This window comes from Eutrigla gurnardus (assembly GCF_963514095.1).
Source record: "Eutrigla gurnardus genome assembly, chromosome: 9".
NCBI classification, from domain to species: Eukaryota; Metazoa; Chordata; class Actinopteri; order Perciformes; family Triglidae; genus Eutrigla; species Eutrigla gurnardus.
In genome coordinates, this window is record NC_139923.1 from 25,195,707 (window position 1) to 25,213,087 (window position 17,381).

At 42.8% G+C, this 17,381-nt stretch overlaps 1 protein-coding gene across 2 annotated transcripts; it reads right to left on the reverse strand.

The window, feature by feature from the left end:
• Positions 1–63: 63 nt before the first annotated feature.
• Positions 64–12,373, reverse strand: cracr2aa (calcium release activated channel regulator 2Aa). Of its 2 annotated transcripts, XM_084016574.1 has the most exons (18): positions 12,238–12,373; positions 9,088–9,486; positions 7,480–7,591; positions 7,186–7,375; positions 5,922–6,068; positions 5,730–5,820; positions 5,533–5,628; positions 4,301–4,488; positions 4,061–4,132; positions 3,614–3,659; positions 3,353–3,423; positions 2,906–3,257; positions 2,560–2,692; positions 1,818–1,899; positions 1,442–1,556; positions 1,056–1,157; positions 712–788; positions 64–277 (listed from the first exon to the last, which is right to left on the reverse strand). In XM_084016574.1, exons 2-18 carry the CDS (start codon positions 9,298–9,300, stop codon positions 190–192), a joined length of 2,175 nt encoding a protein of 724 aa, XP_083872700.1. In that variant the 5' UTR covers positions 9,301–9,486; positions 12,238–12,373; the 3' UTR covers positions 64–189. The 2 variants fall into 2 exon arrangements, with proteins under 2 accessions (XP_083872700.1, XP_083872701.1); XM_084016575.1 differs by lacking the exons at positions 64–277; positions 712–788; positions 1,056–1,157 and adding an exon at positions 1,335–1,357 and having other exon boundaries at positions 1,396–1,556.
• Between the last annotated feature and the right edge of the window lie 5,008 nt (positions 12,374–17,381).

The window sequence follows — 17,381 nt, forward strand, 5'->3', positions numbered from 1 at the left end:
GGAATTTGAGGTTATTTTCAAAACTGCAAACAACTTGGGTAAACATTGAGTTGACTCTTTATAATAGTGCAATAACGTCCGTGACACATGACGACCTACATCCAATCCACGGTGTTGGGTTTGGATGTTAGTAAAGGGTAGTGCTACTGTGTGTGTGTGTCTGTGTGTGTGTGTGTGTGTGTGTGTCTGTTAGCAGCAGGATTTCTTCTTCTCCGCGGCGTCACCCACCAGCTGGACCGTCTTCTCCTTCTCTCTGTCCTCCTGCACTTTCAGAATCCTAAGTGACATAATGAGACACAATAAACATATGAACCGGGACACGCCACTGAAAACATGCACATGCTCGTTACTGCTGCTTCATCCGACCTGCACATGCTTCACTTCTGCTCTCTATCAGGTTTGTGTGCACCACGGAGGGTCTTAATTTAACACTTCCTGCTCATTTTATTTGAATATTGACACTGTAAACTACGCCAGGTATTTTCACTAAGAAGTGAGTGCTTTCTGTTTTCCAGAACATATGATAAGAAGATGTTTTATCCCTCCTGCACAGAGCAAATTAAACATTTGGCTCTCTGTACGTCACATCAAGGTTGCAATGCGTGCACTGGCCTTATTGTTCAGCTCTGCGAGGTTGGGTGTGAGGACACCAATTATCCCGGCAGCGGTGCCGGTTATGCGTGTGAGTTTGGCCCCAGTTTGTTTGCTCACCTGGCTAAATGAATCATGGACGCCATCACGTTGTGTCCGGAGAATGCACTGCACTCATAGAAAGTCATCTGGCAGTCCTGGAAACAGAGGTGGACGGATTTCATCTATTTTTGCACATTGATCAGGGTCAAAGTCAATTATGTATGAATAGTCGCAAAATGAGAAAAATAGAAAAATGTTACAATATTAGCTCACTTATTCAGTCACCATAGAAACTATATTACACACCAGAGACATGAAGAATCATAAAAAAAAAACTAAGAAAGATGATGGAGAAAATAATCTCATAAGCAGCACTGATCCTCTAAAACCTTGAGCTCAGTGGACAAAACAGTCAGACTGACCGTGGCTAGTCTTTCCCCCACTCCTTTCTGAACTTCTCTCTCAATCTCCTTGTCCGTTTTGTTTCCCAAGAGCATGATGGGAATGGCCTCGCCGGCGCCCTCCTGTGAAAGAAGAAAAACAAAGAATGTAGACTCAAAGGAACCAATTTAAAAAAGGGCCCTTTGGTGTTAAAATACGAGGCCACCAGCTTCCCTGTTGTGATTGGCTTCCCAGCGGGAGACCAGCCAGGTGTATAGAAGCATCGCTGTAAACAAATTCAACAACTGACCTTCATTGGTCCTATATTTTCTACATTAGGAAACTGGAAAACAAATATATTCAACACTGTTTCTTGTCAACCTGCTAAAAGGAAACGAAAGAGAGCATCAGCAGCACAGGATCTTACCTTTACACTCGTCAGCCACTGTCTGACAGCCGTAAAGCTGTGCACGTCTGTGATGTCATAGATAACAACCACGCCGTCAGCCTTGCGAAAGAATTGTTTGGTGATGCTGCGATACCTGCAGTAGAGGGGGGTCAGACGGAAAGAGGAAGGTTGGTGTTTTCACTGCTACTTCAAAAATCCCTGAAAACTCTTCCTTGGCCTTACAAAACTTGCAAAAATACAGGGACATTTTGTTTGTAACTTTCACAAGGAAACTATTTGAATCAATGCAAGATCTAAGAATTCAAGTACACTCTATAAAAGAAAGCAGTGGCACACAGCGGCCTTATCAGTGCTGCAGTACATATAGACTATAGAATATGTGTCATATTTTTACCTCTCCTGTCCTGCTGTATCCCACAACTGGAGTGCCACCTGGCTGTTGTCCACTGCTATTGTCTTTACACTGTAATCTATGCCTACGAGACAAGAAACTGTTAGTCAGACATTCTGTTTTATTATCGTTGACTCTCTACTGTTCCACATACAAATAACCAAATCTATAAATTGACCTGAATACATGTACATCACATGTTTATATTGGAAGATTAATGTTCAGATCAATGGAATAAACTGGAAACTGACTGTGAAGTGTTACTTCCAAACTTGTATTCATTTGGCAGTTTTTCAAAGGCTGAACTGAAGAACCTTGACGGTAGCCTCGAAGCACTTCTTCTTCTTTATCCAAATGAAATCCTCCAACAGCTTTAAAGGATGAAGTCTGAAGATATTCTACACAGGCCAAACCAAACAAATACGCTGAAAAGCAAATATCTTACAGGGATGATGTTTGGGAAGACCAAAGCCTGACGCTTTTATGTTTGAATGAATGTCTCACATTGGCATTGAGAGCGTGTCTGGCCTCATTTTATTACATCGGAGACAATTTAATAGACAATAATATCCATCCATCCATTATCTGTAACTGCTTACCCTTGTCAGGTTCAGTTTGGTTTTTCACTGCTGACACTGTTATCAGTCTAATTGATGATCATTGAGGTCAACAACAAGGCGGGGTGTTTTCTTGCCTTTTCCTCATAGTAACTAACAAGGGCCTGTTTGCACTCTACAGTACGTACCCACAGTAGCAGAAGTGCTCGGGTGGAAGCAGTCGTCACAAAATCGCTGCAGCAGGGAGGTCTTTCCTACGCTGGAGTTCCCCACCAGGACGATTTTGAAGAGGCGGTCAGGCGGCGAGGGACCACCTTCCTCCTGGTAGCAGAAAGTGAAAGGTTAAGGGATGGCCCTTTAAACAATTAGCTGAGTGGCTGACTCCTCTTTGTGTGAGGGAGGCCGAACACAATGGTGCCACACCACTGAGATTTATCACCTCTCCTCCTTTCATCTACCTGGCTCGGGAAAAGGGAACATTTCGCTCGTAAAATAAATCATGGTAACACTTACAGCTGTTGCATTCTTGCTTACATTTAGACTGGTCTCCTTGCCAACGGGCTGCCCCCTCGGAGATGTGGGAGTTCGACGTTCCTCCATATCTCCCCTCGACTTTCGCTGCTGGGCAGAGGACTCACAAGGGTAGATATCGCTCATCTCCAAGTCTATCGTGTCCTCGTTGTCCGAGGTTTCCTCTCCTTCGCTACACTCCTGAAGAGGGGATTGGGGCTGACGGTTATCCTGGAGCAGGTGAGGGAGGTGGTCCTCCTCGATGGAGATGATCCTCTGGAGGTGCCCTCGTTTGTCCGACGTGCGAAAGGACGGGCATGACCCATTGGCTAGGTTCTGCCTCACAGAGATGGTGGTCAGATCCTCCTCATCCTCACTGCAGACAGAAAGTAATGTTATAGCACGAATGGAAACAACGCAGATCCAACACACAGAATGTCTACAAACTGTGGCTCCACAGGGATGGTTTACCTTTTGAAGACATCTGATTGTGTGTGTTTCACAACATTGTTGGAAGGCCTCTGCTTCAAATGATTTGGATTCTGCAGAAATAAAACATTAAGTCATTCAAATTGAAGCATGAGATTCAGGGTTTTGGGATGGCTATTCTGGGCTCTGGTCATCACTTTCTATTCTTATAATCTTTAAAAAAAAGAGGACATATGAAGTGTAGACAGGGGGGATTTAAATAATACAGTGTATTAAGTCCACTAAAATAAACATATTACATACCTGATAGCATATGTCCTTTTCATCCCGTAAATGTTTGTTTGTTTCCCTGAATAATATAAGATATTAAACAGTGAGAACCTGAAGGAGTTTTATAAAATGTACCTTTTACACTATTTTCAACATAAAAGTATAGTGTATCTAATGAGCTTCTGTGACAAATGTACACCAAATCAATGAGCAGCACTGGTGCACTTTGTTTGCAATCAGTGAAAAAGCAACAACTGGTGTGCAAAATAGACAAACATTTTTTTCCCTATGTATACAGACTTTGAAATGTTCAGTTGTGGATGCGACATCGCTGCAAGAGTGAACTTTTGCTCAATGATTTCAAATCAATCTGCTTCATCACTGAAAGCCTCACAACTTAAAATCATAAGCTAATTATCTGTGTCACGTCTCTGTATTGCATTTTGTTTTATAGGAGGAGCTGCACCTCTAGATCCGTACCTCAAAAGGTCCAGTTGTTTGAGGAGGCTCGCTCGCTCCCGCTGCAGTCCCTCAGTCAGTCTGTAGATTTCACTGTTGAACAACAACGAATATGAGACGGAGCATTATTCTCATCAAGAAACAGTATCACAGCATTCCAAACACAAGTTTGATAATGTATAATATCATAATATATAATAATATAATGAAGATTATTCATTGACGGTATAAATTGAGGAAGTAAGAATAGCTACAGCTCACATCTCCTTCTCCTCGTGAAGCCGTGTGGACTGCTCCTGCAGCAGACTCAGCTGGTCCTGTGCCAAGATCAGCTCTTGGCTGGTGAAGTCCAGCTCCCGTGCCAGCTCGTCATTCTTGTGCTTCAGCTTCACGTTCTCCACCTTGGTCACATGCTGTTCGCTGTGAAGCTCCTGGCACTGAACCTCAAACTGGTGTTCAAAACAGAAACGAGCAGAGCGAAGGCACTTTGAGATTTGTCCGGTTTGGATCGGGATGTGCGTCATAGTGGTCCGCACGGGGATCAGGCCTATTTACCGAAGCAGTGCTGACCTTTCATTAAGTATTATTGAATCATGTGTCCCATGAGTTACCCTCTGATCAAATACAATCTGTAACACTCTGTGTAGGAAGATAATAACGTCCGACTTTGGCGACTCCTCGGGGTGCACAGTCACACTATCTACTCCAGCCACTGTGCTCTCTAACCAGGATGGACTTAAGAAGACACAACACCTTTAAACAGCTGACTGCCTTTAAATACTCTCCAACAAACTGCTGTTGTAACGTTGAATTCACTGGTGAGCAGAACTCTACTAAATGCTTTTAAAGCGCGTTCAGCCTCTATGACACCGTGTGGACTGCTCTCAACAAACAGCTGACTTGTTAATTAGAAGCAATTAGAAGCTGTGCATAGAAGAAAAAGTCCTAGTTGGCGTGACCAGAATTAATTTCAGTGCACTAATGAGTGTTAAAGCCCCGGTACAAGTCTGTAAATGGAGGTGTGGCAGAACCTATTAACATCTAATAGTGTCTATCTATCAGCACAAGCCGTTACGGCTGAAGAAGCTCACTGGAGAACGATTAGATTGTAATTGATAAAACGTACCAAAAAAACAACAACTTCTGAGTATTAAAAGGAGGGTAATAACAGTTGTAATGAGCATACATACATACATGGAGTGTAACTAAGTACATCCACTACAAGTACTGACCTTAAGTGCAAAGTTACATACTTGACTGTTACTTAGTGCTTGAACATGATAAATGTATGTGTAAGGCACTGGGCACTGATATCCATCACTGTGTTATATAGTTTTATGGGTGTGTTTATGGCCCTATATTAGCTTATTTACAGTATTCTGTTATGTGTGTCTCACATGCTGCTGCTCTGACAGCTAGATTTCCCCTGTGCTATAACTGAAGTGAGAAACCGTGTGCAGTGCACTTTCTGAGAAATCCCATCGCTCACTCACCCTTCTCTGCTTCTGAAAGAGCTGCTCCAGCTCTTTCTCCTTACCAGACAGCTGCAGCTCCAGGTCTTGACAGCGAGACAGGAAGCGCTCATAGTCCTTCGGTGCGGGGAGAAAAGAGGGAGGCGGGTGGACAAATTGCAAGGGTGATGAGGAAGATGAAGGTGTGTGTACACTATATGATGGAGCTAGGTTTGTACCTGCAACACAATCCTGTCTTTTTCACTCTTTATTTGCTGCTCCATTTCTTCGTAAAGGCGCTGGATCTCAACGTCGTGTGTCGCTGCTGTCCTGTATGAATACAAATCAGATGTGATGACATGCTGTGAGCCTCTCACAAAATAATTGCCTAGATTTAGTCTTAAGTCATACAGTATAAAAAGATGCCCGACCTCTTGAGAGCGCTCTCCATCTCCCTCTTCTCCTGGTTGGCCTCTAAGACCTGGGATGTCACTCTGGCAAGAAAGTCCTCAAAATTGGATAAAAGGTGAGGTTCATCTCGGCGCAGCCGGGCCCACAAACTACGCACATCGGCCGGACTGGAGGAGACAGAATGACGACGCAGCAGGAGTAAATAAGTGCAGCGTTGAAGTCAGTCTCTGTGATGAAGTTTGTAGATTTTGTTGTGATGTTTCACAAGAATTTTCCGATTCCGAGGAAACATAGAAAAATGTTTCAAAGGTAACAGGTTGAAATTCAAGCACAGCAACATTCCAACACATAAACATACATAGAGGGAGCAGCTCAGGTACCAGATTGTGTTTTTTTAAAGGACATGCTGTTCTTTGCCTTGAAACATCTATTTATGATTGCAGCAAAAGAAAGTCTGACACTCCTAACATACCTGTCTGCTGCTGCTAATGAACTGAAAGACAGCAAAACACTGTGAATAATGCACTGAAACGACATGCCAGACACCTAAAAACTGTGTGATGACAGAAAAGTAACACTTATGTAATCATGTTTCCACAAGAAACAATGTACAGTAGGCTGTGATAAGGTGAGGGAAAGTCAAACAAATCCCTGGAAGACTTTTCAACAGTGACGAATAACTCCTGTCCACGTCAATATCAGTTAGTGCTGCGCAGACGGATCTGAACATCCAAATGTCATCTGAAGCCAGGTAGGCGGCGGGAACCAATAGGATGTGTATATCTAGCATCCACCTCCATAACTTTTGTTGAGCTGGAGTTGTTTGTTAAAGGTGAGTCGCGTCATGCATCTCATAAGCTCTCGTCATTATCCACTTTATCTTGCAGTCTAACAAAGCAAGGTATAAACAGACCTCAGCAAGGGTTTACTAATGGCCATTGAATATTGTGTGAAATACAGATGCCGATAATGTCACATTGATATTGATTCAGGCTGTCTGGAAGTGAAGCTTCGTCTCAAATCCTATGTTTAATACTAAGGTTTAACACAATCCCATTAATGAGACTTGAATATTCCAGGAGTGGCACTCTAATACAGAGAGGCAGATCACAGGACCAGCTCTGCTTGAGAGTGGAAACTTCTGACTATGTTTAGTTTGCACAACTGATTACAGTCTCAGGCTAGGTCACTTAAAATGTGATTGAGACAGCGTGCAAAGATATGACGTGGACCTAACGACACACGCTGTAAACACAAGAACACACGCACACATTCAGTACTCACTCCTCGAAGACGCTGTTGGCTCCGAGGCTCTCCATAAGCATGCGAAAGTGTTTCTCCTCTTCATCCACATCGACTCTCGCCAGGCTCTCCTCCCACTGGGTCTGGTACAGGACCTCAGCCGGGCTTTTGCAGGCTTTCTTCTCCCCCATGCCTTCCTCTATGGAAATCTTCTGACCGGATAAAAACTCACCTAGAAAAAGAAAATCAGCAGCTTAAGTGCAGAATCAAAACATCTGAGTACACCTGCTACTGATAAGAGTATTGTTTTAAATAGAAACGGACTCAAACACATACTGAAGCCAGAGGAGAACTCGTCCAGGGTTAAATATCCATTGCCGTCAGAATCAAGTGTATCAAATACGTTTTCCAACTCCTCCGCACTGAGAGGGAGCTCGGCGTTCAGCCTCTATTTAAAAGGACACAAAACACAGCTGCTACTGGCAAGAACAAAGCATCAAGGACGTTAACAGTGGGAACAGTAAGGACAGTAATTAGTGCTGGGGCTATCATGTGCAGCAGAACAGTTGGCGGTTCATTCCCAGTTATTTTTACCAGTCAAAATTAGACTTAAGTAGCACGAATAAAACAGGATGCGACTTATATTCCAAATAGCCTCCTTCTCATTGTTGTTCTAAACACAAAATGTGTAACACAGTGCTTCACAGTCCTACAGTTAAACACCTGGGATCTTCCCAGTGCAGCTAAAGTATTTAATGATTGACCACTGGGTAGCACCACAGGAACAGCTGTCGGAGAGACTGGCAAAAGGCCTTTAACAGAATACTTTAAGCAGACGGAGACACTGCTGGAAGGAGAGACAGCTGCTCCTTAACCAAAGATGTAATCCAAACGGACATGACAGTTTGAGAACCTCCCGAAAACAAACTCCTGACCATGACAGTAACTGCTGGATCTTTTACGAGAACACGGGCACGCCTCTGTAAGCACGAGTTTAATGCTGTGTTTACACTGCTGCAAAATGTTGACTGAGGCGAACCCCATACAATCCAGGGGAGGGACAGGGACAGGGACAGGGTAGCGTATGCGTAGGATTATCAGCTGTCCTTGTAAAGTGTTATCTAGGCTGAACATATCCCAAATGTCAGTAAACAGTAGAATTGTAAAAAGCCAGCCCGCTGGTGGTCACAGCGTGAAACATGTGAGCTCTGAAAACATTGTGACTGGAAATACTCTGTCAAATGTGCACTAAATGGAAACAGTAGCACTCACTCAGCTTGTGAAATCAAAGGACGTATGGCAAGTAAAACAAATATAACTAACGGACAAAAGCGCTGCTCTTTCATACCGATTTTACTCTCCACTGCAGATGGTCATATAAGTAGAATTGAAAAGGACTGGTCCGCTGTCCTGATCGCCATCTAATTTCCAAGCTGTTTTTTTTAAACACCAGATCAAAGCGTCCCCTGTCTATTTATGCTCATACGCATCCTACAAGTGTTTCATCAAAGGGTTAGCCACGGCAGGGATACATATCAGAGGGGCAAGTGAATCTGCACAACAATGTGAGTGGAGGAGTTGCATGACAAAGCCTCCGTCCCACTCTCTTTCATGCCGCTTTGAATAAGGTGCACATGTCCTGTTCAGCATCCTTAATGAGTGCACAGACAGTCCCTGCAATCTATGCTCATTCTGGATTAACGAGGAGTTCATAGCTCTAAATGTGATGAAAATGTGAATGTGAAGCCCTGTCCATGTGGATTCTAAAAACGGGTCCAAACAGCGCTGGTACGAAGTTTCTTACAATGCATTTCTGTCATTTTCTGTAGCAGCAAGAAGTTATTTTATATGAATTACTTCCATTCAACAAAAGGTGAATCTTTACAGTATTGTTAAAACATTAAAGTTCAGTCATGGCTGTCACAGTTTTATCAGCAGCCTCACCTGCATGTCACGTCGGGAGATGAAGCCCTTGTTTTCGTTGTCACACATCTGGAAAAACTCGTGGGTTTTCTCCACAACAGTGTTTTGTCCCACATCCCCCTTGTCACATTTGCCCGGCTCGCCGCCGCCGCCGCTGCTGCTTCCTCGCCTTTGCCATGTAGTCCGGGCCACCGCGGTGGTGGTCGTGGCACAAGGAGCGGTAAAAGCTGCCATGGTATTTGTGAGTCTGCCGATATAAGAGCGTCGCCGTGTCCTTCACGTGAGCCGAGTACATACAGACGTGTGGAGGGAAGAGAACCTGGAGAAAGAGGAGCTTCACGCTGCTCTACATCAGAGGCTCTCACCAATGTCACAGATTGTCATCTCTTAGCAACCGCCTCTTTAATTAGTCGATGAAACCTAGGAGAGAGACAGAAGGAGAGTCTTCAGTTTGAATCAGTACAACAAATAAAAAATAATTAAAAAATATAAATTGCATCAAGAACAAGTAATGGCAAAAATTAAGTAAATTATATTAAAAAAAATGTTCCACTGATTGAACCTAATAAATCAGAATGAGACTTTCAAAAAGATATATCAACCACATCTCCAGCATATAAATATCTCAATAACACATGCATTCAAGCAACAGAGTTAAGAGACTTGATTAGTGAGTTTATAATTAGTTATGCTGGTAATTAGACATCCACATAAAAACAGCCAGTGAGCATCATTATGCAAACCTGTATGTTCATCGATGTGGATTCTTGCTCTTCCTGACATCTCTCACACACACATTATCAGTCTGATTTAAATTCAGTCATGCATTGCCAAAAACATAGTGCCTCAAACAACTGCTGCTCTTCTCCCTTCTTCAGGGACGATGGCCATGGCTGAGATTAATGTCATCTGACAAGTAAAGCCAAAAAAAACAACAAAAAAAACAAAAAGAAAAGTTGTGGTAGGACGAGGAGGGTCTGGAAATATTGACTGATATAACTCAGTGAGCGTTGGGTTTCATGGGGACTACAGTTCTATGTGCAGCGGGATGGAAGACTGCCTTCCCGGAGGCTGTTGTGCACCGTGAGTCGGCTTAGTCGATTCATGAACAAGCATCAGACAGTGTGGGTGCGTTGACCCACACAAATGAAGACATATGGGACTGCTATGAGTCAGATGATATGTTCGACAGAGCCAGAGACATAATGCACACCCACCTTCCAACTACCTGCATGAATATAATCTGTATTTTTTTTTTGCTCACAAAGCTCACTGAAGCATTTTTAATTCATGCAGTCAATGTGAAATGGATTTTACTGTCCGTAGCTCACATTTGTATGTCAATCCTAAAATAAGCGTCTAAAAATGTATTTATGTGTATCAAACATTTAGTTTTTACCTGAAAATGAGTGGAAGCATTTTATTTGACTCAACATTCCTATAAAAAGTGCCACATTCTTCCAGCGACTCTTGCTATTAGTGAATATGTCATGCAAAGTTTGAGCCAAAACATTGTGCAACATATTGCGAGCATGACGAGCCTCACAAGGAAAGTCGCCAACTCACAATGACGGACAAACAGACAAAGTTTAAGCATGAGAGGAAATAAGAAAGGGAACTAAGGTGAATTGGTGTTTGGACAGAGTGATGTAGGCACACGAAAACAGATAACATGATTTAATCCATACAGACTGTCCTGTTGGCCAGAAGCCATAGAAAGGTTTATGGCTCCTTTGTTAAAACTTGGCGAGTGTATTGAAACAGGTGGTAAGTGACATTGTATTATTCAGTATACATGCTTCCACACAGATGTGAAAAGACATTTTGTCCAGTGACCACAGTCTTCTGTAAGTTTAGGGAATCAAATATTTGTACTGAATATTTGTAATTTTCCTTATCTTTTAAATGCTGGAGCTGAATGTTTTGCATGCAGGTACCTTATCTGCTTTAGGGTTTGACTTGGAACAGCCGTTGGCTATCTGAGCTACAGCACTATTTTACAGCTAAGCAAAATATAGTCCAACCTCAAAACTAAAACCGTTTAAAGGGACACAAACTAACAGAAAAGTACAAACATTTATGCAACGGCCTATCTGATAAAATGTACAGGATACTGCTCATGAGAAACATTTTAAGAAGACACTGACATCGCTGCCCGAGACTAGTTTGTGGTTTATAGCTGTGAAGACACCCCACTATCAACATCAATGCTGAGTTCCTGACAAGAACACATAACTAGCTGTACTGGACTACTGCATATTGATGATTTACTTCCAAAAGACAAACATTGTGCATTGATGTCATGGTGAAATTAAAGTTTGTGTATAAAGTGCATATGATTATAAATTTGAGTGAATGTAATAAAGAGACACTGTGAAGGTTTGGAGCATGCTGCAGGTAAAAGTAATATTTCAATACAATAAAAGATGGAGCTGCTGTGTCTCTTAAAGGCATCACCAGTGGGGGGAAAAGTCATGATTTGTGTTTATGTGTTTATTACAATAATTTACGAGTTTTCATAAGTTCTGCAGTGAGATATTGTTGCATAAAATATTAAAACACAGCAGCTGTTTCCCCTAATATTTGTCTGACACGTTCATGTCAGGCTATTTCAAGTTGCCAAATTAAGCAACTCCACTTCCTGGAGAGAGAGCGACAGAGAGAGAGAGAGACACACACACAACAAACCACAACATCGTCGTCGCCTGCAGCTACTGGGGGGTAACGTTTGTCTTCGTTGAATTGCAATGTGCCTGTTACACCTGTGAAGCTTTAATTGTTGACATCAGAAATGTCGTGAAAATAAGTCACAAAACGCTCCCGACATGTAAACAAAATGCCAGTTGGAGGGGGAGGGGAAGGGGGGGTCCAGTTTGACAATACACGTGTAACAAGATACAAAATCACTTCCTTCCCTGTAGTAATACTTTCTTTTATTGTGAAACTTCCTTGTGAGCCTCCTCGAAATTGTAGTATTTAAATAAACACTTTGAATAAAGTAAGTTGGCCTCGTTTACTAACTAATAACCTGCTTTTAACGCCATTAGGTAGCTTGACGCAGTAGTTGGGACGTTAAGCTAACGGCGACAGGTTAGCTAAAGCGCCTCTACCGGTGTACACCGGCTCGTTAACGGACCGTTTAGGGGGAAACAAAAGGAAACGTTTACGTACCGGTGAGCGGGAAAGTGACATTCGGGTCGGAGGAGTTCATTGACTCGGTCTCTCTGTCAGCCTCGTCCGCCTTTAAAGTTGCCCCCGACTTGTTTACAAGTCAACTGAGTGTGAGTGGAGGAATTTTGACTTGACTGACTGACGCGGGGCAAACCCGGAGGGAGGGGCTCCAACAAAGTCATCGCTGGTAACCATAGCAACACTGACAAGGAAGTCCACTCCCGCAGAAGCAGGCAAACGGCTTCTCACCCCCCTCAGTTGTCTTTCTTTTCTTGTTTGTGACGGTAGGAAACTTTTCTCAATCACATGACAGAAATGAAATGAAAGAAAGTTGTTTCCTTCTGTTGAACTGCATGGAAACTTTGCAATATGGTGCATTATGGTATTAAAACAGTAAATTTGTGGTTTTGTATCAGTCCAAAGTAGTTGTTTCCACCTAAAACACCTCCATATATCCTAATAAAACTATCACCCCTGTAAGAAACCACAAGTCAACATAGTGACGTGCGTTTGCTCAGTGTTCACAGTCTATTAAAAAATGTAAACAGCTGCTTCTCGCTTCTCCATTCACCCAGACTTTCTGGTTGGGGAACGGATCTATTGTCTTTGTGTTCAGTGTTGATGACGTGGTAATCACAAAGACATTTCATGCACCATGTGAACCAAACAAAGTCTCACTCATCTGGTGATCACAATGTGCTTTACTATGCTGTGACAAGAGTAGGATGTGGATTCAGTTGTTAAATTTCACTCATTAAACGCCTGGCTAGTTCGCTAGCCCGCTAGTTCGCTAGTTCGCTAGCCCGCTAGTTCACTAATTCCACCATGCTTTCATGCTTAAGTTACAAAATGAGCCCAACAGCAGGGGGAGATAACAGCTCCAACACTGAAAATAAAGTTTCTAAAAATCCTCACCCTGGCTGGAGTTTTACAAAAGCTCCAGCCTAAAACACTTTTTATACACACGCCTGCACACGAAAGCATAAAAGAAGCTACACTTAATAAAATACGCGCGCGTACGCCTGTGCAAGGCCTCACGCTGTGGTTAGCCGTTGAGCTCAGACTTCGTCTCCAGTTCCCTGTCATCAGGTGTTTAATAAACATCCTTCTAATGGCCACCAGGCGTTTTAATAAGCGCCGCTCTGATTGCCACCAGGCGTTTTAATAAGCATCTGGTGGCGTCATGTGTGTTTTACCCCTGGTGGCGTTTCACAGCCACATGCATTTGAACTGTAATCACCCAATCAGCAAAGACAAAGGACAGACCACACTAATCAAGCGTGCGGTTACATGTTGAGCTCAGATTTGGTTTAAATTTCCCCGCCATCAGGTGTTTAATAAACATGGCTCTAAACGATGCCAGGCGTTTAATGAGTGCCCTTCTGATGCAGGCGCTTGTGGTGTCTGGCGGTGTCACGTACTTCTATCTCTATTTTACACGCATCCCTTTTATGGAGGCTATCATTTATAACAATATTCAAGGATTTGGCTCACTACACGAAATAGAAGTATTTTTACACCAATGGACTCATGCATTAAATTGACTTCCTAATTATTATGCAGGATAGTAATTGATGATAGTGGACATTAAATTGTTGTCCAGTTGTAATAGCAATGATGCTCAGATGAGGGCAGTAAAGGACCTGTTATGAATGATTTGAAGTCAAACAGCTTTTCAAAACTGCAAACCAGGACACTCACTTTGAAATCAGATGCTTTTGAAGAATGTGATATTAAACTTACTGACACTGTCCACGTGGACAGATATTAGTCTAATGAATGGCACTGATGAGTTTGGAGCTTGTAACAAGGATTTCTACTCTACAGGGGGAACAGTTTGAAAATAATGTACCATTTAAAAAAAAAAAGAAAAAAAGAAAAAACTCCTCCGCCACCTCTGTTGCAGACTGAAACCATGTGGATGCTCCACATGTGTGGCAGTGATGAGGACCTCCCTTTGACCGTCTCCCCGTCTGGAGGCTGATTTGCAGCAAACAGATGTATGTGTGCGAGGTGATGCTGCGGTTGAGATCTTGGAGCCAGATGTGTTTACACTTTGGGACACTTGAGTAATGATCTATGGAAAAGCACTCATTTATTGCAGGAGTGAAGGCAAACAGCAGCGGGAAGATTCTTGTGATGATTTTCTCTTTGATCTCACTGGTTTTAAATTCTATATTCAGTGATAAGAGATAGGAGACTACACTGCTGCAGGACCTCTAGGAGCCATTTGAACCAGCGCAGAGGAGACTAGAGAGGAGAGAGGAAGACTCTGGTTTAAGGCCTTGGAAGGACTGACATCACACTTCTGGCCTCTGCTCTGCATTCATGGGAGTATGGGAGGGTGTGTGGTTGGGGGCTTGGAGTCATCTGTGGCACTCCTTTTTAGAGGTCTTTCGGTGCCTCTAGGATCCCGCGATGTGGCCACGACCAGAGATATGCCGGTGCCCGGGGATGTGGACAGTTCTTCCATTCAAAGCTGCGGCCTCTGCTGAATCATTGTGTATCTTTGTGGCCTCGGGAGTTTTGGGGTTTTTGGTCGTGTATATACATACGTGCACTTTTGTGCTTTTCCTCCCGGATTATGTTGCCAGGGAAAACCGAGGAACTCATTCACATTCTGTGCAATGATGTGCCGCAGCAGAAAAGCTGTAAAACTTTATGAAGAGAGCCTGGTATTTTTGTCATTTGCACCTCTGCAGTGTGGCTGAAAACATTCATGTAGGTCAGATCTTGTTCGGAGGGTTGTTGCAGGCTCTAAGTCTCCAGATTTAGGCCATTTCTGACAGCTATGATACAGGGTGTTTGCTCTTATTGTCACCAGGAGGTTCCTTCAGTGCCCCTTTTTCTTAAGCCTCAGCCTCAAGGCAACTTTTGTGTTAATATCTTTTGTACCTTCATCAGAAAATATTTAAATATGAACTAAAAAATCACTCAAATAATTAATTTTCTGTAATTTGTGAGTTTTGTCATCTAATTTCCTTGAACGGAAGCCTCCACTGGGGTTTCCCTTTCTCACTTTAACCTCTAGGTGGCACTCTAAAGTAGGTTAATGCATTGAAAGGATCCAGCTCAGCACCTGTGGTCTTCATTTGCAGCCAGAACGCCCACACTAATGAGCCCTGGCTATGGAGATGGAGTGTTTCGTGGTTAATTTATCGCCACTAAGTGGTGGAAATCATTTCATGAATGGATAATCTAAGTTCTTCAGCTCTACCATGCTGTTCGTTCACGTTATCTTGTGTAAAAAGGAATTCTTTTTAGACAGAATCCTGACATCGGTTACTCGCAGAATAAATATAAAGTGGAAAATGTTGATTTGTGTTTTAGATCTAGATTTAGTTTTTGGATGTTGTCTGGGAGCCTTATGGCAAAATACCACATGTGCATTTTCTTTGTTCCGTCCTTGACGTTGTCCCTCTGCATGCTGCTATTTCTAAGTATTTTTACATTGCAGCGATGAAAGATGTGACCAATCTGACTTATTTTCCAAGCATGCGGTGATGGGGGTTGGCACGCACTCATGTGGCAACCTGGCCCTGGACATGTTGCCGAGTTGGAAAACATGTGCACAGCGGGCAAAGCAAGCAAGCAAGCAAGCACACTGCTGAGATCGCTCCTTATCACACGCCGTCTTATTGTGTAAGACAAGCCATTACACGCTCCATTTACGGGATGGCTGCTGATCAACCGAGGGCCAGAATATTTAGCCTGGTGTGTGACATAATGGAAAGCTGCCATTGTTGCATCACACATCCAGTTAGCAGGGTTAGAATATCTGCACGCAACCCCTTACTATACATGTGCATATGGGGTTTCCATTCCCTCTCGAAACGGGATTCATGCCATTAGACATGATTGCATGTAAGTACCACTTGCTGTAGTCCCCTCCCCAGGGGACCATGGCAACATGTGTTTCCCATTGTTTCATGGGTTTCTTCATGTGTTCGCACTGACCACACTGACTTTCCCCATTAACTCACTGCGCTCGTGTATCTCGTCACTCTTTTATCGTGTCTGCAATTTGCCTTCGGATTATATCACCTGAGAGAGCTACACGGCCAACAATAAGTAAGTGTACTGTGTAGATTAACGCAGGCGGGAAACTCCAGTTTCTGAAAAGTGAAGCCAATGCAGAAGCGCCTTAACCTTGCATTCCCTCTACTGGCCATCAGGGGACGACTCTGGTTGGATAAAATAAGTGATAACGCTGATTCCAGTTGATGAGCTTTAATCTGACAGAGAAAATTAACATTTCAACCTACAATAAAGTACTTCTTATTTCATTGGAGAATGTTTGAGCCTAGCAGAATCATTTCCCCGGTTAGTAAATAAATGTGGTGTTTGAAAAATGTGTCCCAGCTGCTTTATTTTGAGCTACTTCCATAACCTGCGCTAGTGAAAACATTATCTTTTTATCTTTTATTTGGCCCAGGCCTTTCACATGTCCCTTTTTACAACCCACAGGAGTCATATTCTGCACTCAGAGGAAGGAAAAAGGCCAATTTTCTGGCTGACAGTGCTTTGAGATAAATGCCGTTTGCAGAAATGAGTTGCGGGTGTTTTTTCAATCATGCCATGGCCCTGTTTAAGGATAAATTGTCTGAAACTGTTAAACCAAACTAAGATCTTTTTGCTGTCTAACCACAGAAGACACAAGAATTAAACTTAATTTCCAGTCTTCATGTAGAAGGTCGTAGTTCACACTCCACCTAGAAATAAACCTTTCCTGCGCAATGATGAATTTGAATTTTACACTTTTTACACAAAATGAATTTGTATGTGTTTCAATGTATTGATTTTAAATGATATCCAGTTTATTTTACAGAGCAGTTTTACAGACTTTTTTTTTTTTTTTTTGCAAGTTTGCGAGAGGAGAATAAAATCTGTTCGCTTTGTAGTGAAGAAAAGGTTAAAAATGTTGGTGGTAAAGTTTGTTAGCATGGTCTCACCTCATGAAATCAATTATCCAGTCATCACTGACTCATCTGCTACAATCACTAAAGCATGTTTCCAACATTCTCTGGGCCGGGGCCCAGTTTTGAGTGGAAAGGTGAGGGTTTTGTTCCAGAGGGTACGATGACATCAGAGGTTTTCCTTTGTAAAACAGAAATCTGACAGGTCCCCCCACCACTTGTCTAGCT